Raw genomic sequence first — 21,371 nt, 5'->3', positions numbered from 1 at the left:
AAAATCCTTCCTTTCTGGCTTAGAATCTATATTGAGCATCACTTCCAAGGCAGAAGATTAGTAAAAGGGCTAGGCAATTGAGGTCAAGTGACTTGCCCAGGATCACACAGCTGGTAAGTGTCTGAGGCTAGATTTGAATCCAGGTCTAGTGCTCTGTCCAGTGAGCCAAACTAGCTGCCCCCACATAATCTCCTTTTGAGATAAAACAACATTTTGCCCTTTTTTTTAAGTTCTTTATTCTTTCTGGCCAGAAAGAATGCCCAAGTATTTGAGGGAATGTCATATGAAATCAGGATTCCATTTGTCTTGATTGGCCCCAGAGGGCAGCAGTAGGAAGAGTAGAAAAGATTAGAAGCAGATTTCCTAACAATGAGAGGTAGGTAACAGGTTTCTGATCATCTGAGGGCTTCAAGAACAGTCTGTTGGAGGTTGGAAGTAGTAGGGTACAATGGAAAGGGCACTGGCTTTAGAGTCAACGAGGTTGAGGTCAAATCCTGCTTCTTAAGCTTCTTTTATTATCTGAATGAACTTAGGCAAAGTCACTTAATCTCCCGTAATCTTCACATCTTTCAAATGAAAGAATGGGACTAGAAGACCTTTGATGCCTCTAGTTCTGGAATATTTTGATCCTAGAAGGGACTGACTCCTGTACAATTGTAGCTTGGCCTAAGATGGCCTCTTGGCTTCTTCAGAAATAGCTGAGTGGCTAAGTAAAACCCAAGGCACAGAGTCAGGAAGTCCTAAATTCAGATCCTGCCATAGACACTTCCTAGCTGTGAGAGCCTGAGTATTTAACCTCTGTTTCCTTAACTGTAAAATTGGGATAATAAGAGCACCTAGGTGCTCACAAGGTGGTTGTGAGGATCAGTGGATTATATTTGTAAATATTAAGTTTTTGAAGCATTAGCACATACTCCAATAGATGCTTTATGAATGTTCCCTTCTTTCCAACCCCAAGATTCTCTGATCCCTCCTTAGGGAGAGCAGAATTGCCAGTAGAGAAAGATCAGGAGCTCAAGAAGCAACCGTTTCAGTGCCCCTTTACTGCCAGCAGGCTAAAGGGCAAAAGCATACCAGTATTCCACACCCACACTCCCCAAAGAGGCCCTCAATTCTTTCACTGTACTCCCTGCCGGGTGAATAACCTCCCCGTTCTGATTGCTGCCAACAACCAAATGTTTATTTTGTTAATCATGCTCTGGATACTGGCTAACTTTGTCGATCAGAGCAGATTTAGAAGGTAACTTGGATAGTTGATGTTTTGTAAAATGGAGTAAATGGATAGAGATTTATATGGAAACATGAGGATATTATCTATCCAATGTTTTCTGTCACTTGAGATAATATTTGTATAAAGCACTTAGCACAGTGCCTGGCACATAGAAGGCACAATACCAGTGCTTATTCCCATACCTTCCCATGAAACCTTTCCCTGTGATTTGGAAGGTGGTCGTCGCATCTATCAGATTGTGTGGAGGACCCTTCTATCCCTTATTTTCAGAGACATCAGATTGCTACAGGGAATACCTCCAGCTGGTAAATGGCCTTGAATGCCACTAAGAGTAGGAAAGAAAGCATTAACTCTGAGCCAGTCAGGAACCCGAGCTATATTGCCTCTCATGGAGAGAGAACTCTGACCCTCAACAGCCTAACCTAATCCCTGGGAAAGCAGATCAACTACCACTGGCTATGTGCATGCAGGTGATATGATGGGGAGCAAGACCCAGAAAGCTTTTGAGGAATGCAGATTTGTTTCTCTCGCAAGCTCACACTGAAGCATTTGTGTCCAAATTAAACAGATAGCCAATGCTAACTGGTAGTTCTGCCTAGAGTTGAGGAACAAGGCAGGAAATCTTAGAGGATCCTGGGATTTAGGAGCTTGGGGTCATCCACGCCAGCCCCTTCCTCTTTCAGTTGGGCAAACTGTTTAAGAAGCCCTAGGAATACATGAACAGAAGCTCCCCAAGTAGGGGGAATTGAAAAATGTCCCAAGGCCCTGCATCCTCAGTGGCATGACTACCACCATCTTTTCCTGAGCTAATCACGAGTACCATTTTGAGGCACAACCTTCTTAGGAAAGAATGGCAATCATTTTCTCAGGTATAAAGGGGGAGATTGAACCTGCAGACTCATTGGTGTAGGGAACTCCCCCTACTAATATAATACTAATATATGAGGACTTTCTTTAAAAACTTGAGCCCTAGGGAGTTCCCTAGAGAATTGAGACATCAAAATGACTTGCCCAGGGTCACTTGGTCACTGAGTCAGAGGCAGAACTTGAACCTAGAGCTCCTTTGCTCTGTGGCCAGCCCCCTATTGGCTGTGCTGCAGCTGCCACTCATGTGAATGAAAGTAATGGAAGATAATATTGGGTAGGTTAGTGAGTCACTTGATCTCGTGCCCATGTCCTGTCTGCCAACTCATTACTGGTCTCTTCGCTATCTGTACCTGTCTATACCTGGGCATGGCTGAGGTAGGTGATTCATCACTAAGATAACTTAACTGTAAATTATTTCAAACTTGGGGTGAATAACAAATGCATTACATATAACAAACATGTTGCAGGACTCCGGTTTGAAACGTTTTGGCAACTGAGTAAAGGCTAAAAAAATTAAACCATGTAGTAACATGCCAGAGACACAGCTATTTTTATAACCTCATCCCCATCGCTGGGTTAGGGAGCAAGTAGTATACAGACACTTCTTGGAGGTCCTTTCCAGTGGGAATAAACCCAAAGGCTCCTAGACTGGCCACAGCACCCTTGTCTCTAGATAGCAGCTACCCCAAGGTCCTTGAAAACTTGGGAACCAACCCTCTAGGAAGGAGCCCCACTTGTGCTTCCAGTTAAAGTAGCAGGAGTGGTCATCCACTTCGAGGTGAGCAGAAGAGATCACTCAAACAAGCACAGACAAATCCAATTTCAGAACGTCTATTCAGAACATATATTATTAATATGCATGCTGAGACAGAATGAGAATCTCACAAATTGGGCTGGAGCTGGGGGAAGCTGAGAGGTGATGCAAGAAGCATTTATCCAGTGTAGCACACGTCTCTCGATGCCACTATCCCCAGGACACATGCCCAGATGCTTCAGCAGGCAGTAGCACCCCCCAAGCCTCAACTGAGTAGACAGCTCACCACTGATACTATCAGCTGGGGTTCTTACAGTGCGGAGAAGTCCCGCCAGGATGTTTGTGGTCAGAGAGCCTTCATAGGTGGTTGGTGAAGCTCTTGGTATTGGGAGGATTTCGATACTGATAATGGTCATGGCTGGGAGGCTGTGGTTAGCTGATACAAGCAATTAATTCTGTCCTTCTATATCATGCAAGAAAGCAACAAGTTCTCTTACTGAAAGACCTTCAAAGATGAAGGAGTTCTTAGCCCTGGTGGGTCCTAATAGGCAATACGATACTCAATACTTGGGATAAGGAAAGAGTTTGCTGTCATGGGGGGGAAAAAACTTGTGTTTTCACCTGAGCAGGAACCAGAGATTTCAGACATCTGAAAGAGCAATTACGCTTTTACCCTCCTCAGGCTCCCCAGGGATACTGATTTTCAAAGAAAGGACTTAACCTGTTAGGACAAGAATTGATATCAAGAGAATCTGATATTTGAAATAGTTCCCTAGATTCATAAAGTGCCTCTGAGAAATAGAATCATTCCAAACTACAAGTAGAGTTCAAAGGCTTTCCTGGATTTTACTTAAATGCACAACCCCCAGGAGATCTGGGAACCCTCTTGAACAGGCACCATTTCAGTGGAGGGAAGTTGGGAGTGGGTGGTTGTCAGGAAGAACAAGTAGGAAATTTTCTTTTCCTTTTGTTGAGTCTCACAGAAGTAGTCATATATCCTGGTGTAATGGCTATCCCTGCATTTGGTTGCCGCACCCAGAATTCAAATGTTCCTAATCCAAATGCCTGTAATGGGGGAGGCCTGAAGCACCCACTCGAAAGAATGGGATAAACAACTTGTTGTTACCAAAGCTAATACTGTAATCCTAGAGCAGAGAATGCTCAGTGACAGATGACTTTTTCCATGAGTCAGACCCAAAAAGCTAACATGCATTTGTTTTGTAAACTGTAACAGGCTGCTGATTCTAAGGGTTATTGGTCGAAATAGGGGTGGAATTTCTCATGAAGATAAAATCAGCTGCCCATTTAGAGCTCTACTCTGTTTCTGGTGGGCATTATACAAAGGCTTGGAGGCAGGGAATGAAATGATATTAAGTTCAGGGAAATAACTGCTAGTCCAGTTTGGCCGGAAATGTAGAGTTCAGCAAGGGAATTGTTGTGAAATAGAGCTGGAAAGGTAAGGTAGATTAGAGCCAGATAGTGGAAGACCTTGACGTAACTCATCTTTCCATGCCCCAGGTAGAAACATCAAAAGGCACTCACTGCTCCACTGAGCTGAGGACAGCCAGCAAATTGGAGGCAGCACTGGGATGAGAACCTCAGCCTCTTAACTGCCAGCCAAGAGGCCTTGTTAGTTTAAAGAGCACTGTTCTTGAATCAGGAGTCCTGGGTTCAAAGCTTAACTTCCAACACTTCCTATCTCTGTGGCTGTGGGCATCAGTTAAATTCCGTGAGCCTCACTTTCATTCTCTTTAAAATGGGGCTAATACTTGTACTCTTTCTGTCCTATGATTATTTTGAGAACATTTTTCTTTGCCAAAAAGAGCTATAAAAATGTTAGCAGTTGGGATCTTTTGTGGCTCCTCATCATGCAGAGTTTCTACATACAGCATTCAACATCATATAGTAATAAAGCTTGGTTCTAAGAGGCCCAACATTGAGATGTAATCTGGGTTTGGGCTCCTCCCTCCAGATAAGCCATTCAACCCTGGGAATGTCCAGAAATCATAACCATAATTAGCAAAGATTTTACAGTAAACCCAAGTGATGCTATCACTCCAGATAGGTGGTGGTCAACAAAGGCTGAGGAAATGTAAATTGTTGGCCTCTGGCCCATAGCTTCCGCGTCACCCACCTTGTTGTTTGTTGCATGTGAAGCTGTGGCTCAGTACTGATTTGGGCTTGGGACTTTCTGGCCGGATGTGTACAGTAGGAATGAGAGCCCTCGCCATCCTGTGTGCCTGATCTAAGATAAGTCCACTTTCAAGCCTCTGGTTTTTTCTCTCCATAAATTGGAAGTGATCATTGCAGTCTCTAAAAATCACAAATTTATAAAAATCACAATCACAATATTAGAAATCAAGGATACAAAGTAATAAACCCATGTGCCTAGGACTGATTAGCCCATTCACATTTTACTCACTACATCTTGCCATGTCCAAGTAGAGGAAGAGAGAGGTCAAATAGGTGTTACAACCAGTTTAAGTACAAATTGTGATCTCGCCCAGGTGGGAACTCAGGTGAGATTATAGGGAATTCTGGGAAGTACCAAGGACTTCTGGGGATTGAAGTCTGGGGTTTAAATCTCCATTTTACATTCCCCCTGAGGCCCGAGGAAGACTAGTCTGTCCACTGGGGCTTGTAAACATACCAACTTTGCTAGACACGTTGACATACGTTAAGGTGTAGGCTTTCCTTGTATCCACACTCTTTGTGAAAATACTTACAGATGAGTATCTCAAATTTGGCTCCTACCTGGCTCTTATAATCTAGTCCCTTTTCTGTCTTTCATAATGTGGCAACTTTCTATAGTCCTGGCTACTGACTGGGTAAATGCTTAATTGTTTATATCATTTTAATTGGGCCCTGATTCAAGGACCTGTTATAGATTTATTTTTCCTTTACTTAGAATTTTTACACATAAGATTTTGATAGTCTATATTTCATCCACAAATTATCTTTTTTTATTTGGATTTTATGTTTTTTAATTTCTCTTGCCAATTGATTCATATACCTCATAACTCAGCCATGCGTCCCTAGATTATCCCTGTGTTTTTCAATCACCCTCTTCAGGGGGGTAATGTAAATTTATTATTATTTTAAATTGCAAACTTTAAATTCTTTGAGAGAGAAATTTTAGGTTAAGAAACATGCTACCTCTCTGAATCCAGAAACTGAACTGTTTGGAGAAGACACCATGAAGATGCCTCCATAGACCACAAGCTGTGCAGGAGAAGATCAAGAATGAACTTTGGGTGTGGTTGATTGAAAATTTATTTGTATGTATACTTTCATGCCAAAGGGGACTGCCCCCTAACTGGCTTTTTGTCAATGCGTCTAGCAATTATTGGTTTTGTTCTCTTTTTCTCTTCTCCTCAAATTGTTGTCATTTCAAAGTTGGTATGTTTACAAGCCCCAGCAGACAGACTAATCTTCCTTGGGCCTCGGGGGAGTGTAAAATGGAGATTTAAACCCCAGACTTCAATCCCCAGAAGTCCTTGGTACTTCCCAGAATTCCCTATAATCTCACCTGAGTCCCCACCTGGGCGAGATCACAATTTGTATTTAAACTGGCTGTAACACCTACTTTGACCTCTCTCTTCCTCTACTTGGACTTGGCAAGATGTAGTGAGTAAAATGTGAATGGGCTAATCAGTCCTAGGCACATGGGTTTATTATTTTGTATCCTTGACTTCTAATAATCTTAATAAACCTCATAAAATATAATACTTTTTATTACTAGAAGCTAATTTAAGTTTTACATCATCCAATTTTCAAAAGAATGTCTTGAATAGGAACTAGTGAAATGCCCATAAATGTTTGAAGCCTCTGAAAGAACCAGCAGAGAAGAGGTAGCTATGGGTGGGGGCAAGAGCACCTGGGTTGGAATGCAAAATAGGCTTTTTATCTTTGTAATCAATGATTAGTGGGGCAGCTAGGTGGAACAGTGGCTGGAGCACTGGGCTTGGTGTTAAGAAGACTCATCTTCCTGGGGGAAGCTGAGTGGCTCAGTGGATTGAGAGCTAAGCCTAGAGACCAGAGATTCTAGATTCAAATCTGGCCTCAGACGCTTCCTAGCTATGATCCTGGGCAAGTCACTTGATCCCCATTACTAGCCCTTACCACTCTTCTGCCTTTGAATCAATATTGATTCCAAAATAGAAGGTAAGGATTTAAAAGAAGGGGAAGAAGACTAATCCTCCTGAGTTCAAATATGGCCTCAGATACTTCCTAGCTGTGTGACCCTGGGCAAGTCACTTAACCCTCATTACTTAACCCTTGCCTTTCTGTCTTAGAGTTGTTACTAAGACAAAAAGTAAGGATTTTTAAAATAATTACTGTTCATCAGGAGCAGCAAGGTAGCTTAATGAATAGAGTGCTGGGCTTGGAGTCAGGAAGACTCATCTTCCTGAGTTTGACCTCAGACACTTTCTAGTTTTGTGACCCTGGGCAAGTCACTTAACCCTGTTTACCTTGCTCTTGCCTTTCTGTCTTAGAGTTGTTACTAAGACAGAAAAAAAGGGTAAAAAAAAATGATAAGCAAATCATATGACCTCTCTGGGACTCCATTTCTGCATTTAGAAAATGAGGACATTAGTTTAGAAGAGCTCTGAGGTACCTTTCATGTCTTACCTCTATGGCCATATGGTCCTAGTATTATTATCTGAACACTCCCCATATCGGTAGTTATAATTTTAACTGGAAGTCTGTGTATTTGTGAGAAGCAGCATAGCATGTTCATAGACTTGAAAAACAATTTACTTAACCCCTATCTTCTTAGAATCAATATTGAGTCCAAAGCAGAAGAGTGTTAAAAACTAGACAATTGGAGTTAAGTGACTTTCCCAGGGTCACATAGGCTAAAATGTGTCTGAGGTCATATTTGAACCCAAGTCCTCCCAATTCTAGGCTTAGTATTCTATCCACTGTGCCACCTGTTCATAGAGTCTGAAAGACCTGGATTCTAGTCCTAGTACTATGGCTAAGTGCTGAGGATACCAAAAAAAAAAGAAAGAAAAAGACGGTCCCTGCCCTTAAGGAGCTTACATCCTAATGAGGGAGAAAGATCTATAAACAGGTACCTATAAAAGCAACATGCAGAGTAGATGGCTCTGTAAGTGTTGGCTGTGTGACCTTGTCAAAAAACTGAGTCTCCCTGTGCCTCAGTGGACCTTTAAAGTAGCTTCTCACCAGGACCTGCCTTTGCCAATTTGAGATCACAGACCCAAGTTGGTTGACTTTCTCAAAGTCCAGACTTGAGCTCATGTTTCCATGTCTTTTTTTTAAGTCTGACCTTCCGTCTTGGAATCAATACTGTGTATTGGCTCCAAGGCAGAAGAGTGGTAAGGGCTAGGCAATGGGGGTCAAGTGACTTGCCCAGGGTCACACAGCTGGGAAGTGTCTGAGGCCAAATTTGAACCCAAGACCTTCTCTCTCTAGGTCTGGCTCAATCCACTGAGCTGTCCCCTCCATAATGTAGATTCAAGTCCAAACAGCTGACTGTCCCATGAAACTTTTACACATCACGCTGTTTGTATTCTGGTACTGCCTTTGCCACCCAATCAGATGCATAGGATGGTCCTTGATGGCGGTGTCTTCCCTGCAGGATGAGCAAATATAAAAGCGGAGACTCTGAAGCCTTCTTTCCTTGCCCCCTGGCAGAGCATGGATGTGTTTGACCTCAACCCCACCACTCTTTAGTGCTACTTCTGCTATGAAGCAGGCATTGTTGGCCACCCACTTACACCACCTTATTTCCAACTCTTAATGGTGTTACTCACCAAGTTCCCCTCTGGCATTCCTGCCACAGGGTCGGGGGTACACAAACCTTTCCATCCTAAACATACCTGAATCCAGATAAAATAATAAAGACAATTTCAAAGTAGAAGGGGGCTGAAGAGATCATCTAGTCCAATTCTCTCATTTGGCAAACCAACCATGGAACCAGAGCAAATCATTCTACTTTTCTGAGGGGGGGGGGGTAGGGGAATCTGTAAAGTGGGACCAATGCTTCACCAGGCTGCAAGGAAAGTCTTGGAATTCTCCATAAATATGAGATTGTACTATTAGAATATATTGATCAGGGCAGCTAGGTAGAGCACTAGACCTGGGCATAGGAGGGCCTGGCTTCAAATGTGGACTCAGATACTTCCTAGCTATGTGATCCTGGACAAGTCACTTAACTCCAATCACCTAGATCTTATTGCTCTCCTGCCTTAGAACTGATATTTAGTATCAAATTTAAGACAGAAGGTAAGGGTGAGAATATATATATATATTTACATTCATATATTTGATCATCCCAAATGATATCGCAGTCTTGATGTTCAATGAGATAATGTTCTAATCCATTTTTTTTTTTAATTTGAGCAGCAGCACATTTGTTGCCACCTCTGTGCCCTAGCCTCTCTAAAGGGGACAGTATTCTACCAAGGAAATGGGTATTTTCATTTGCAAAGTCTTTCATATCCTTCAGCATTTTAAAAATTCATCAGCAAAAAAGCATTAATAATAGTCATAATGCTTTAAGGTGCTTTGATAATACATGTATAACTCAGATCAAATTGCTTCCCAGCTCTAGGAAAGGGGAGGGAAGGGAAGGAGGGAGACAATTTGGATCACAGAACTTCAGAAAACTTATATGGAAAATTGTTATCACATGTAATTGGTAAAAACAAAATATATCTTTACCCAAAAAAATGAAATAAAATAAGACACTTAAAGCGCTTTATGATATTGTCTCAATTTTACAGATAGTCTCATTTGATCTTCACAACTCTGAAGTAGGTGCTATTGTTATCCCTGTTTTACAGAGGAGGCCAACAAAGGTTAAGTGACTCATCCAAGTTAACATAGCCAGTGTCTGTTTGACTCCATGTCCAGCCCTGAAACCACTAGCTGCATTCATAAGCACCCACCTAACCACAATCCTGTACAAGCTTGGCTCTTTATAAAGAACATGCAAAATACAATCCTTATTTTCTAGAATTCTCCAGTCTTAAGAAGCTGACATCTCATTGTTGTGTGAGACTTCTACAACTTAAATCCAATTAGGTCATAATACTCTGAAAGGGCATCTTCTATGAAATTCAGTTTCACTAACCACTTCCCTGAATTGTCAAATATTTACCTTGGCAAATTCATAGACATGTATTCTCCATTAACTATGTCATCCCAACCAGAAAAATGGTTGCTAGCACTGTGTTTCACATGCAACAGAAAAAGTCCACTGATTTGGCCAGGGTGATCCAGCATGGCTATGTCTTTCCTCTGCCTCTCAATCCGATGTTCTTTCTACTTGGATATTCCTTTTTCTTGGGCCTAGTGTACAAAATCAACTAAACCAGGAGATGCTTTTTTTTTTAATTATTTGTAGAACTACTATAAGAATTGATTGTAAAACTCGTGTGTTTTTTCTTCTCTCCCTTCTGCCCTCTCCTCTAGGTGTTTATATCTTGATTGGGGCTGGTGCCCTTATGATGCTGGTGGGTTTCCTGGGCTGCTGTGGGGCCGTGCAGGAGTCCCAATGCATGTTGGGCTTGGTGAGTGTCCCTTTTGAAGTTGTCCCATCACTCTCCTCAGATGCTCTTAATCCCATCCATACAAAGATGGTGCAGAATGCCTCTTTGTCTTGGAAGAGGATCCTCCAAAGACACAAACCATCCCAATATCTCCCTTCCTTAGGGAGCCTTCCCTATCTATTAGCAAGAGAATGGGGGTGGATTTAATGGTGGGTTATCAGCCTAGTTATATCCTAGTTCTCTTTGGTAGTGACTGGTTTTCTCTTCTTTCCTCCTGGATTCTATCTCATGGCCACCCCTAGGCAACTAAGTGCCAGAACTTTGCTTTTCCTTTTTCTGAAGACCACGTTTGCTTTTTTTCCCTGAATCCACAGGTATCTTTGCTCTTTTTCAACTGAAAATAACTATCATTCCCTTAACTCTTTCCAGCATCTATCACCTTTTCTCCATTTTCCCAAGGGTCTTTGTGAGTAAAATGTGACCATACTGTTTAACCACAAATCTATGCTTTTATAAATTTATCAACTTAGGGATTGTTTTGGTCTACCTTTCCCTTTGGAAGGACTTCCTATTTTCTCTCTTCTAAATCTTTGGCTTCCCCCCACCCCCGAACTTTTAATCCTACTGCTACAATAATACTTTCCCTTCCCTCTTTGGCATGTGTCTAGTGTCTCCAGAAGCCCATTTCCTAGGATTTCCATTCTCCTTTGTTTAAGGACACAAGGAAAAATCTTATCTATCAAGGATATGCCGAAAATTGTACAGAACACATCCTGAATGATCTAACTACTTTTATGGGGGTATGAGAATATAGGGGTTGTTTTGTTCCTAACTCCTGCCCATTTTGTTTTTTTCAGTTCTTTGCCTTCCTCTTGGTGATTTTTGCCATCGAAATAGCTGCTGCCATCTGGGGTTATTCCCACAAAGAAGAGGTAGGCTTCACCTGAAAGGACTCTTTTCCATTTCTTAGAATACTCTGGGTTAGAGGAATGAGACTGGTTTTAGCTGACCTCTTTGCTGGTTTTTAGCAAAATCTTATTTTTTCATGAAGTAATATACACACACATACTCATGTATATTCATGTTAGGGACCAGCAGTAATTCATCCCTGTTCCTTCAGTTGAAAATGTTGAAGTCTTTGATGGAAACTAAAATGTCTAATTGTCAACAGGCTAATCATCAGATCCAATGACCTTTTCTTAGTCCTCATCCCCTTTGGCTCTCCCAACACTTAGATATACATTGTAAACTATCCTTTCCTCCTAAATATCCTCCCCCAGACCCCCACCAAAAAAAAAAGAGTGCTCAAGAAGACATGGCCTTCTAAGAAAAGCAAAGAGGAGATGTTTAGTATCTTTATTGAGTCCATATATATTATATAGAGCCAATGCAAAGCCAAATGGTGTAATAAGTATCATAGAGGTTGTAAAGCTGTTGGAAACACGGTTCCTCCTCTAGAAGAGAATATAAAATAAATACAATAACTAGAATACAAAGCCCAGCATGCTTGAGTGTTACAAGAAGGGCAAAAAGTAAGCTAATAGTTCAGAGGTAAGAGAAGCCTCACTCTACTAAGGGCATCCAAGGTTTCGTGGAAGAAGGGAACTTTCAAGCTAAACTTTCTGGAGGCAGAGATATAGTAGGAAATGTCAAGCAAGGGAATGTCATGAGCTAAGAAATGGGGAGTCGTTGAGTTTGACTGCATTGTAAAGGTGTAATGTGAGACAATGTCACACAGTGATAAAAGGATGACTGAATGCTCAAAGCCAGAAAGCTGGAAAGGGTTTTTTATCTCACCCTTCCTTTTCAGTTTGGAAATTAAGCCATGAAGCTTAATGCTATAGTAAGCATTTATATCTATTTACATATGGAGAAATGCTTATATAGATACATGCATGGGGAGGTCCTTGATAGATCCGTGTGTCTGTGATAGATAGGTCTTGAATCAGCTTTAAGGTTTATTAGTTTAAATAAGTTTAATTAATAGCTATATTCATACCCTGTGTATCGAGATAGATAGATCCCAGACACCAGAGAACAGCTGCCATGTAAGAAGAAAATCAGTAGAAACCCCAAAAAGCAATAAAGAGAAAGCATGGCTTCCTCAGGAACAAGTGAGACCAGTATAACTAAATATTCCCTTTTAGACAAGGTTACTAGACTTTAGATCAAAGGAATGCTACAGCTAGAATTTGCCTAGATTTTAGCAAATCATTTACCAGGCTCTCCTGCCATTCTTGTGGATGAGATGGAGAAATGTGGGCTAGTCAGTGGATAAAGAGCCAAGCCTAGAGGGAGGCCATGGGTTCAAATTTGGCCTCAGATACTGCCTACATATGTGACCCTGGGCAAGTAACTTGACCCCAATTGTGTACCCCTTTCCACTCTTCTGCCTTGAAACATTTATTTAGTATCAATTTTAAGACAGAAGGTGAGGGGTTAAAAAAAAAGGAGATTGAGAAGAATCCTTTAGTGTTTTGAAAACCCTGGGAAGAGAAATGATTAAAAGGAAGTAGTTACCAGTGTCAAATACTGCAGAGGTGAAAAGAGGATGGGAATTGAGGAAAAATCAGCAGATTTGACAATAAAAGGGTCACTGATGACCTTGAAGAAAGCAGTTCAGTTAAGTAGTAGATATTAAAGCCATATCATTAGTTGAGAAGTGAGTTAGAGTAGAGAAAGGAAGGCCCTGAGTGTGAATATCTTTTCCTAAGAATCTGCCTACAAAACAGAGGAAAAAGGTATTGAATGACAGCTTGAGGGGATGGATTGGATAATGTGAAAGTTTTTTAAGAGTAGGAGATATGTGACTTTGAGAATCTTCATAGCAAGGAAAGAAGGAATAGATAAGTTTAAAATTAGGGAGAGAAAAGGGATGATTGAAGAGGGGAGTTCTTAGGGGGAAGGGAAGGTTCCGAATCAAAGATATGAGTAGAAGGATTGGTGTTTGTTAAGAAGAACTGTGTGTTCCTCTGAGATAGGAGGGGGGGAAATGGGGGAAGAGGTGAGGTTACTTGAAATGTAGAATTAGGGGGAAGAGAATTGTTGATGAGTGGCTTCCCTTCCCCCCCCCCCCCAGACAGATGTGGGTCAAGAGAGGCAGGGAAGGAGGTGATGGTATATGTAGCTTAAAAAGGAAGGTTTGGAACAGATCCAGTGGGAAGTACAATAGATTGGCAGGATAAATGGATTGAGAGGCAGCAGTGAGGGCCCAGTTGAGATTATGCAACAATATAATTGTATGATTTCTCCTTTATGAATAGGAACCAAAAAGGCAGATGGCACAAGTCTAGAATGGAGTGCACAGTACTAAGACAATAAAAACATATTGCCTGGGAGGATCAAGGGAAGAAGGGATTCCAGGGTCAAAGACAGTGAAAAGTTGAACTGGTTAACTATAATATAAGGTCAAGATTTTGAAGGCAGGAAAATAAGGCCGTAGGAAGCATGATGGCTTGGAAAAGGTGGGAAATGGATGGGGAATGACTGAAAATTGCAGTGAAAATAGAACACGTTGAAGAGTGGTGATATACAAGTAGAAATGAAAAGTAAAAAAGTTATAATCAGGAATTCCAGAGTTAGGAAGTTTGAAAGTAGAATATCTGTGAGTAATGGGATCGAGGCTATGACCAGAGAATAGCCACCAGCTCTTGATAGGTCGATATATCTGGATATAATGAGCCTCAAAAAAGGAGAGGCTTATCCTGAAAAAGGAAAACCAGACAGATCACAGTGGCTGTCTCCAAGGATATGAAGGATGGTTCTGTGAAAGAAGGGTTAGACATGCTATCAGGACCAGTAGGTAGAAGTAGTGAAGTGAAAGATTTTGTAAATTCTAAGGTCTTTAAGACCAATGAAAGCCTTCAAGGAGATTCCAGTTGACCAGTCAACCTCCAGTTGAGTTCCTTGGTGTAGTTACAAGTTTCTCTGATTCCACTCTATATCTGGGCTATATTCTGGTTCCAAAAGTCAGATCAGTCACATAAGCAGACTTTTAGATAGAGGTACTCTCTCTTAGGCTTGGTCCATCATTCTAACCTTTGAGGACTTTACAGTGAACTTCACTCTTTGAGACTTCACTAGCAAATATGGGACTTGACTTTTACGTTACAAAACGTATTCCAGCATGCCATGGAAAGCAAGCTCTAAGAGCATCCAAATGTGTGCATTTCCATAAAAATGTGACATTAGTGTCTTCTCAGATAGCTGCCTACCTTAGCAACCTCTACTGTTGAGATGATGGGCAGTAAACAGAAAGAAAAAGGTGAAAAGGTTTGGGGTTTTTTGCTAAGTTTTGAATTTTTCAAATATAGTGGACAAATTTGGAGACAAAAGGGAGTCAGTTAAGGGGAGAAGACTGAAGATGGGGGAGAAGAGAAGGAGGAGACTAAGGAACATGAGGGCTCACTTCATTCACATGACCTCTGTTTTCTCCAAAAATAAGTAATGAGATCATCTACTGAAAGAGGGAAAGGTGACTACTTAAATAGACATGATTTTCAACAGTTGCTACAAGGAATGGGTAAAAAAAAATTGTGAAATAAGAGTCATTGTTCTTCTTTGCGTCCATCTATAGGTGATTCGTGAGGTCCAGGCATTTTATAAGGAAACTTACAGGAAGATGAAGGACAAAGAAAGTCCCTACAAGGACACCCTCAAAGCCATCCACCAGGCGGTAAGTCTCCATGTTTAGTGGCTCTAACTTCTTCAGAGGGGCTGGGATATGAACAGGTGTGCAGGTCCATGGCATACCAACTCCAATAATAGTTGACCCAAACTTTGCTTTTCTACCCTTTTTTTTACATGCACTGCACTTATCTCATTACAGCTAGATTGTTGTGGTTTAACTGGGGCTCCAGAACAGTTCATCTTGGATATCTGTCCCAACAAGGATGTTATCTCATCATTTACTGTGAAGGTAAAAACAATAATTTCTTCTCTCCTCCCTCTTCCTCTACCCCCAGCTATATGAGTAAACTACCATTTAATCTCTAAATATCTTCTAAGTAAATACCTCTTGGGGTACCTAGGTGGCTCAGTGGATTGAGAGCCAGACCTGAAGACAGGAAGTCCTGGGTTCAAATCTTGCCTCAGACACTTCCTAGCTGTGTGAACTTGGGCAAGTCACTTAACCCCCATTGCCTAGCCCTTACATTCATCTACCTAGGAATCAATACTTACTATTTATTCTAAGACAAAAGGTAAAAGTGTAAACATGGTAGCTGGTATCTTTGTCTTCCCTGTTCTCTCCTCTATGATACCCTTCTGTCTCTATTTTGTCCACAGTGCAAAATAGGAGGAGGCTGGGGAGAGACCCCAAATGTTCCTGGCAATCACTGTGATACCCACAGTACCTCATACATGGGGTATAACTTTCATACCTTTGAACTCTCTCCTCTGACTCACAGTCAATGTGGCATTTTTAATGTGGCATAGTTAAAAGAACCCTGAATGTTAAACTCCTTGTTTCAATGCTTAATCTTTGTGTTATTGAACAAATAAAGTTGACATCTCTAAGACTCAGTTTTTTCATATGCAAAATAGAAAAATATACAACTAACATTCCAAGAGTCAAGAATTGCATATGATATAAAAGTATAAAAATGCTTTGTAAATATGAAATATTAATGTAATTTTGAAAATACCTAACCTGAACCAAACCCTAAGGTAGCAAAGTAAAACCATGTTCCTTTGGGTGCAGCTAGGTGGCTCAGTGAATTGAGAACCAAACCTATGGAAGGGAGATCCTGGGTTCAAAAGTTGCCCAGACACTTGCAAGCTGTGTTTGGGCAAATCACTTTAACTCCAATTGCCTAGTCCTTATTGCTTTTCTGCCTTGGTACAGATACTTAGTATTGATTCTAAAATAGAAGGTAAAGACTTTTAAAAAATGTATTCCTCTCTACATCTCCCAGCCAGTTTTTTGTGACATTTTTTCCCCTGCATTTTCTTTCTTGGCCTCTAGCTAGGATTTCTGCTCTTGAATGCTTATTCTCTGCCTTTTCCCCATTTGTTGACCTTCTTATCAATCTATCCCAGAGTGTGCTGTTTACAAGAAGATGTCTAGAATCTAATGGGTAAAGTTGAGTCAAAGCATGTGATGCAAACTTGTGTTCTCTCCCTTAAAGCCTTGCCCACAAGCTATCGAGGAAATCTTCAACAATAAATTCCACATCATTGGAGCCGTCGGCATAGGGATTGCTGTTGTGATGGTGAGTAAGGGCAAAGGATAAAGGGTTGCTTGCTTCTGGTGTAATGCTAGGCAAGGTTAGAAAGGAAGTTATGGAAATCAGACCTCAGTCATCTCCAGGATGGGCATTGGCAGGGAAAAAGAAATACAGCTAAATAGAGTCATTAAACCAGGATATGAATAAGCAATAGGCATTTGTTAAGTGGTGAGTAGACAAGTCCCACCTGGGAAAGGGGATCAGAGAGGAATAGCTGAAAGAGCCCCACGTCCAGATTATGCAAGGCAGAGGGGAATCCTGTAGGCCCACGCCATGCATGAGTCACACCACCAGTTATTTTGGCAGTGATTCTCCACCCCAACTCCTCAAATATGGACTGCTCAGTTTTCCAAGGGCAGATGTCAGATTAGGGATTATTCAGGCCCTTTGCTTACATATATACAGTCCTAAAATCCATTTTGCCATTGTTGCAAACTCTTCCCTTTCCAACTTTTTAACAAATCGGCTGATCACGATGAGCCAAATTTACTTAACTGACTTTTACCTCTTAATTCCGTGGTCCAGCATCCGCTACAAGCAGCATGAGAGCTTCTAGAAGGGATTCAGATATTGCCAAGTATAGGGGGCAGCTGGGTAGCTCAGTGGATTGAGAGCCAGGCCTAGAGATGGGAGGTCCTGGGTTCAAATCTGGCCTCAGACACTTCCCAGCTGTGTGACCCTGGGCAAGTCACTTGACCCCCATTGCCTAGCTCTTACCACTCTTCTGCCTTGGAGCCAATACACAGTATTGACTCCAAGATGGAAGGTAAGGGTTTAAAAATATATATATATATTACCAAGTATAGTGTGTACTTTAATAAAACTCCAGAAGGTAGCCAATGAGAAAAGAAGAAAAGAATGCTGAACTAGCAAATAATTCACTTTACAGTGAGTCAACACAGCTTGTGACAAATTCCAAACTCCCTAGGCAATGGCCAAAGAAAAGCTGCACTGATATGACTAAGCCATGTAGGACCCTGATATTGCACATTCTTTTATCTATAATGGAATTGGGCATAGCCAGTAGAGTTCTCAACCCCAAAAAATTGATAAGGCAGTAAAAGAGCTTGACCCTTCTTAAGCAAATAGGTTTCCCTATAGTCAAGTCAAAGAGCTCTGGTTGTGACAAATCTCCCACTTGAATCCCAAAGCAGAGACCAATTAATAGTCTCACTTCCTCCAGACCCATCCCTGCCACCACCCAAAAGGAAAGACATCTTAAGATGCTTATTCTAGTCCTTCCTTAGCTATTTGTTCCTTCTTTGGCTTTGAATAAATCTCGCACAGGGCTTACATAGCAGTGCCAGAATTCAAGCCCAGGCCCTTTGACTGCTAACATTCTTTCTACTCAACTGTATGCTATTCTATTCTAAGAAATGAGGGCTCATATTGATCCTTCCTGCTCTGACTATGACTTTCGTACACTGGAGATCTCCAAAAGATGAAGGTTCTATAGCGTTCAGAGACAATAGATTTCGGGTTCCTAGAAGTTTTAGCAATATTTAGGAAATTCTGTGATGCCTAACTTTAGTAAAGTCTTAGCTTCTCATAGAAAATGTCATCCTTGGATTTCTAAAAACTGGAAAGACCTCCAGGAATTGATGCAGAATGAAAGGAGCAGAACCAGGAGAACATTATACACAGAGACTGATAAATTATGGCACAATCAAATGTAACAGACTTTTCTACTAGTAATAATGCAATGATCCAAGACAATTCTGAGGGTCTTATGAGAAAGAACACTATCCACATCCAGTGAAAGGACTGTGGGAGTAGAAACACAGAAGAAAATATATGATTGATTGATTACATGTTTTGATGTGTATCTGACTGGGGTTTTGGCTTTAGAAAAACATTCTATTACAAATATGAATAGTATGGAAATAGATTTTGAACAATGACACATGTATAACCCAGTGGAATTGTTTGTCAGCTCCAGGAGCGGGGAAGGGAAGAAGAGAGGCAAAGAACATGAATCTTGTAACCATAGGGAAAATTCTAAAGTAACTATTCTAAATAAATAAATATTTGTTTTAAAAGAAAGAAGGAAAATGTCTTTGAGGGGCTCTAACGTGTCTCAATGAGAAGAGAGCCAGACCTGGAGATGGGATAATCTGGGTTCAAATGTGGCCTCTTATCCTTCTTAGCTGTGTGACACTAGGCAAGTTACTTACTCCTAATTTCCTAGCCCTTGCCAATTGTCTGCCTTACAACTGATAGTAATAATTCTACAATAGAAGTTTGGGTCTTAAAAAAAAAAAGAAAATGTTCTCCTTGTAATTGTTCTATCTTAGAGATAATTGCTTTACCTTCCTTTTCTTCTTCCCTTCAACTTTCTTTTTTCTTATTAAATAGTTGATATCCTTCATTTTGAAAAATACCATCCTTTCCTTTTGATTCCTCATCACCTCCCAAATAGAATTCTCTTAAATTAAAAACAATTAGGTACCACAAATAATTCATTAACCATGTCTGAAAATGTCTTCCTTGTTCTCTACCCCTTGTCATCACCTCTCTGCCAAAAGCAGGACATTCTGGTCTTCTTCAAATAGAACCATCTGATTTCTGGCTTCTTTTCATTCCAGATCTTTGGCATGATTTTCAGTATGATTCTGTGCTGTGCTATCCGGAGGAACCGAGAAATGGTCTAGAGTCTTTGCTTTCATCCCCTGAGCAGGAAAGTCTGCCCTCTAGAATTGTTTTGTTTGTGTCTTGTTTTATTTTGTTTGCCACTAACTTTAGTATTCATTCTGCATTTTTAAATGGACAAAGTTGTTCTATATTTGTTATCTTTTTAATGCCTTATTTGATATTGATATTTGTAGTTGAGGGTTTTTTGGTTTTTGCTTTTGTGGTCAAAGAAATCCTGCAATGAAAGGTACTATATTTGCTAGACTCTAGTCAAAGATATTGTACATAATAAAGGACCATATATGGTTCTTTAAATAGATTAAAAATCTTATCTCAGATTTAATCAGGATGTAACTTATGTTGAAGACAATTTCATACATAATAAAGATTATGACAATAAGTTTGACTGGGTTTTTTAAATGGCCTCTTCTCCCTTGACCATTGAAAAGGAAATTGTGTTATTGGATTAAATTACCTACAATCCACTTTTTTAAAATGCTTTATTGATGCTTTTTGTAGTTCTACCCTGGATTTCTTCCTTTTCCTCACTCTTCCCCCACTCAGATATGGAATGTTCTTGAGTTTTCTATAGAGTCAAATAATCCACATATCTGATTAGTCCTACCTCTCTGGGCCTTCTCTGAGTCCTGATTCATAATACAATCCCAGAATCTGAGTTGGAAGGGACCATGATGGTCTAGTTCAACCAGTACCTGAACAAGAATCTTCTTTGCCCCATGTTCCACATATGGTTGTGCAGCCTTTATGTAAAAAACTCCCTCAGAGGGGAAGCCACTGTTTGCCCTGAAGGTCCATTCTCCTTTTGGGTTACTCTTATTGTTTAGGAAGGCTTTCCTTTCATCAAGCCTACATGTACTTCTGCAAATTTTGCTCATTGCTCCCAGTTCTGTTCACTCCACCAAAAGGGAAAAAAATTTAATCCTTCCACATAATAGTCCCTTAATTCCATAAATAAAACTATCAAGTCTCTGTTACCTAGAGATTTAACCACTTAATATCAATTAGCTTTTATAAAGAGATAGTTGCTTTGAAGATATCAAAAGAACAAAAGTCCCCCAGGTACACACCCTAATCTTAAGGGACACACTTTTATCTTAGGGAACCAGCACCTTAGTTTTACAAATGAGTGAATTAAGGCTCAGGGAAAGGAAATAACTTCATCTCAGACTCTGAAAAGAGTGAATATACTCTTAGCACAGTTTCCACATAACATTGTTCCCACCATGTTCAGATCCAAAGGTGCCATCACATCCAGATTCCTTACTCATCGAGGTATTAATTCTAAGCTGACTACAAAAAACATTGAGTTACCCAGGTCTCCAGACCTTTTACCTAGAAAAGAACAGAAAAGAGTGCCAAAGAACCCAGGCTAATATTCCCAGTGCCTCCTAGAAGAGATGACCCAGGGCATCTTCCTATATAGCATTATCTCTTTTTGGGCACCATCAGTGGAGTCAGAGAATCACCAAGGCTGTACAACCAAAAAAAAAAACAACATTAATGCCTTTTTGAAGATACTCTTTCTTCTGACTATAGAAAGTCTTCAAACCATGTGATTAGCACATTGGAAGCAGCTACAAGGCACCTACACATTTTCATGTCTTTCCATGACATTTCTATTAACTCCTTAGATACAGCTCACTTTCCCCACATGGGAAGTCACTATCTCTCCCTAGCTCTCTCCACATGGGAATTCACCATCAGAGGCACTTTGCACATTTGCCAGTCCCCATTATGTAAGGATAGAGGAAGGCACTAGAAGGTAGGAATACATGATGGATGATAGTGGAAGCAACCTTCTACATAAGATGTGATTGAGGATTCACATAAAATAGAGTTCAGGATCAAAAGAGAAACAAATCCCTAACCCTGTATTGACTTAGAAAACCACAAAAAAAAAACACAAAAAAAAATTGACATTATCTGTGTTGTAATTTTACTTGTTTTATTAAAATTTCCCAATAGCATTCTAATCTAGTTCTGACAGCATAGCTCTGATATAAAGGAATTGGCCCTGAGAAGGAAAAAGTCCACCTCTTCAGAGACAAGAGTTATGGAGGAAATAATAGGGGAAGATATTTAAGCAGTGTGTGATAAGAAGGATGAAAGAAGGAGCTCTC

At 40.6% G+C, this 21,371-nt stretch overlaps 1 protein-coding gene across 1 annotated transcript in view; it reads left to right on the top strand.

Annotated features, from left to right (window-relative positions):
• Positions 1-19,630, top strand: part of CD9 (CD9 molecule) — a 51,870-nt gene extending 32,240 nt beyond the window's left edge. Inside the window, exons 3-8 of the mRNA XM_001364626.5 lie at positions 10,296-10,393; positions 11,230-11,304; positions 14,949-15,047; positions 15,201-15,290; positions 16,501-16,584; positions 19,185-19,630. Of these exons, the coding sequence (XP_001364663.1) occupies positions 10,296-10,393; positions 11,230-11,304; positions 14,949-15,047; positions 15,201-15,290; positions 16,501-16,584; positions 19,185-19,250 (512 nt within the window). The 3' untranslated portion in view covers positions 19,251-19,630. The remainder of the gene's footprint in view (positions 1-10,295; positions 10,394-11,229; positions 11,305-14,948; positions 15,048-15,200; positions 15,291-16,500; positions 16,585-19,184) is intronic.
• The last annotated feature ends 1,741 nt before the right edge of the window (positions 19,631-21,371 follow it).

Source organism: Monodelphis domestica, chromosome 5 (genome assembly GCF_027887165.1).
Source record: "Monodelphis domestica isolate mMonDom1 chromosome 5, mMonDom1.pri, whole genome shotgun sequence".
Classification (NCBI taxonomy): domain Eukaryota; kingdom Metazoa; phylum Chordata; class Mammalia; order Didelphimorphia; family Didelphidae; genus Monodelphis; species Monodelphis domestica.
This window is presented reverse-complemented; position numbering and strand designations above follow the sequence as displayed.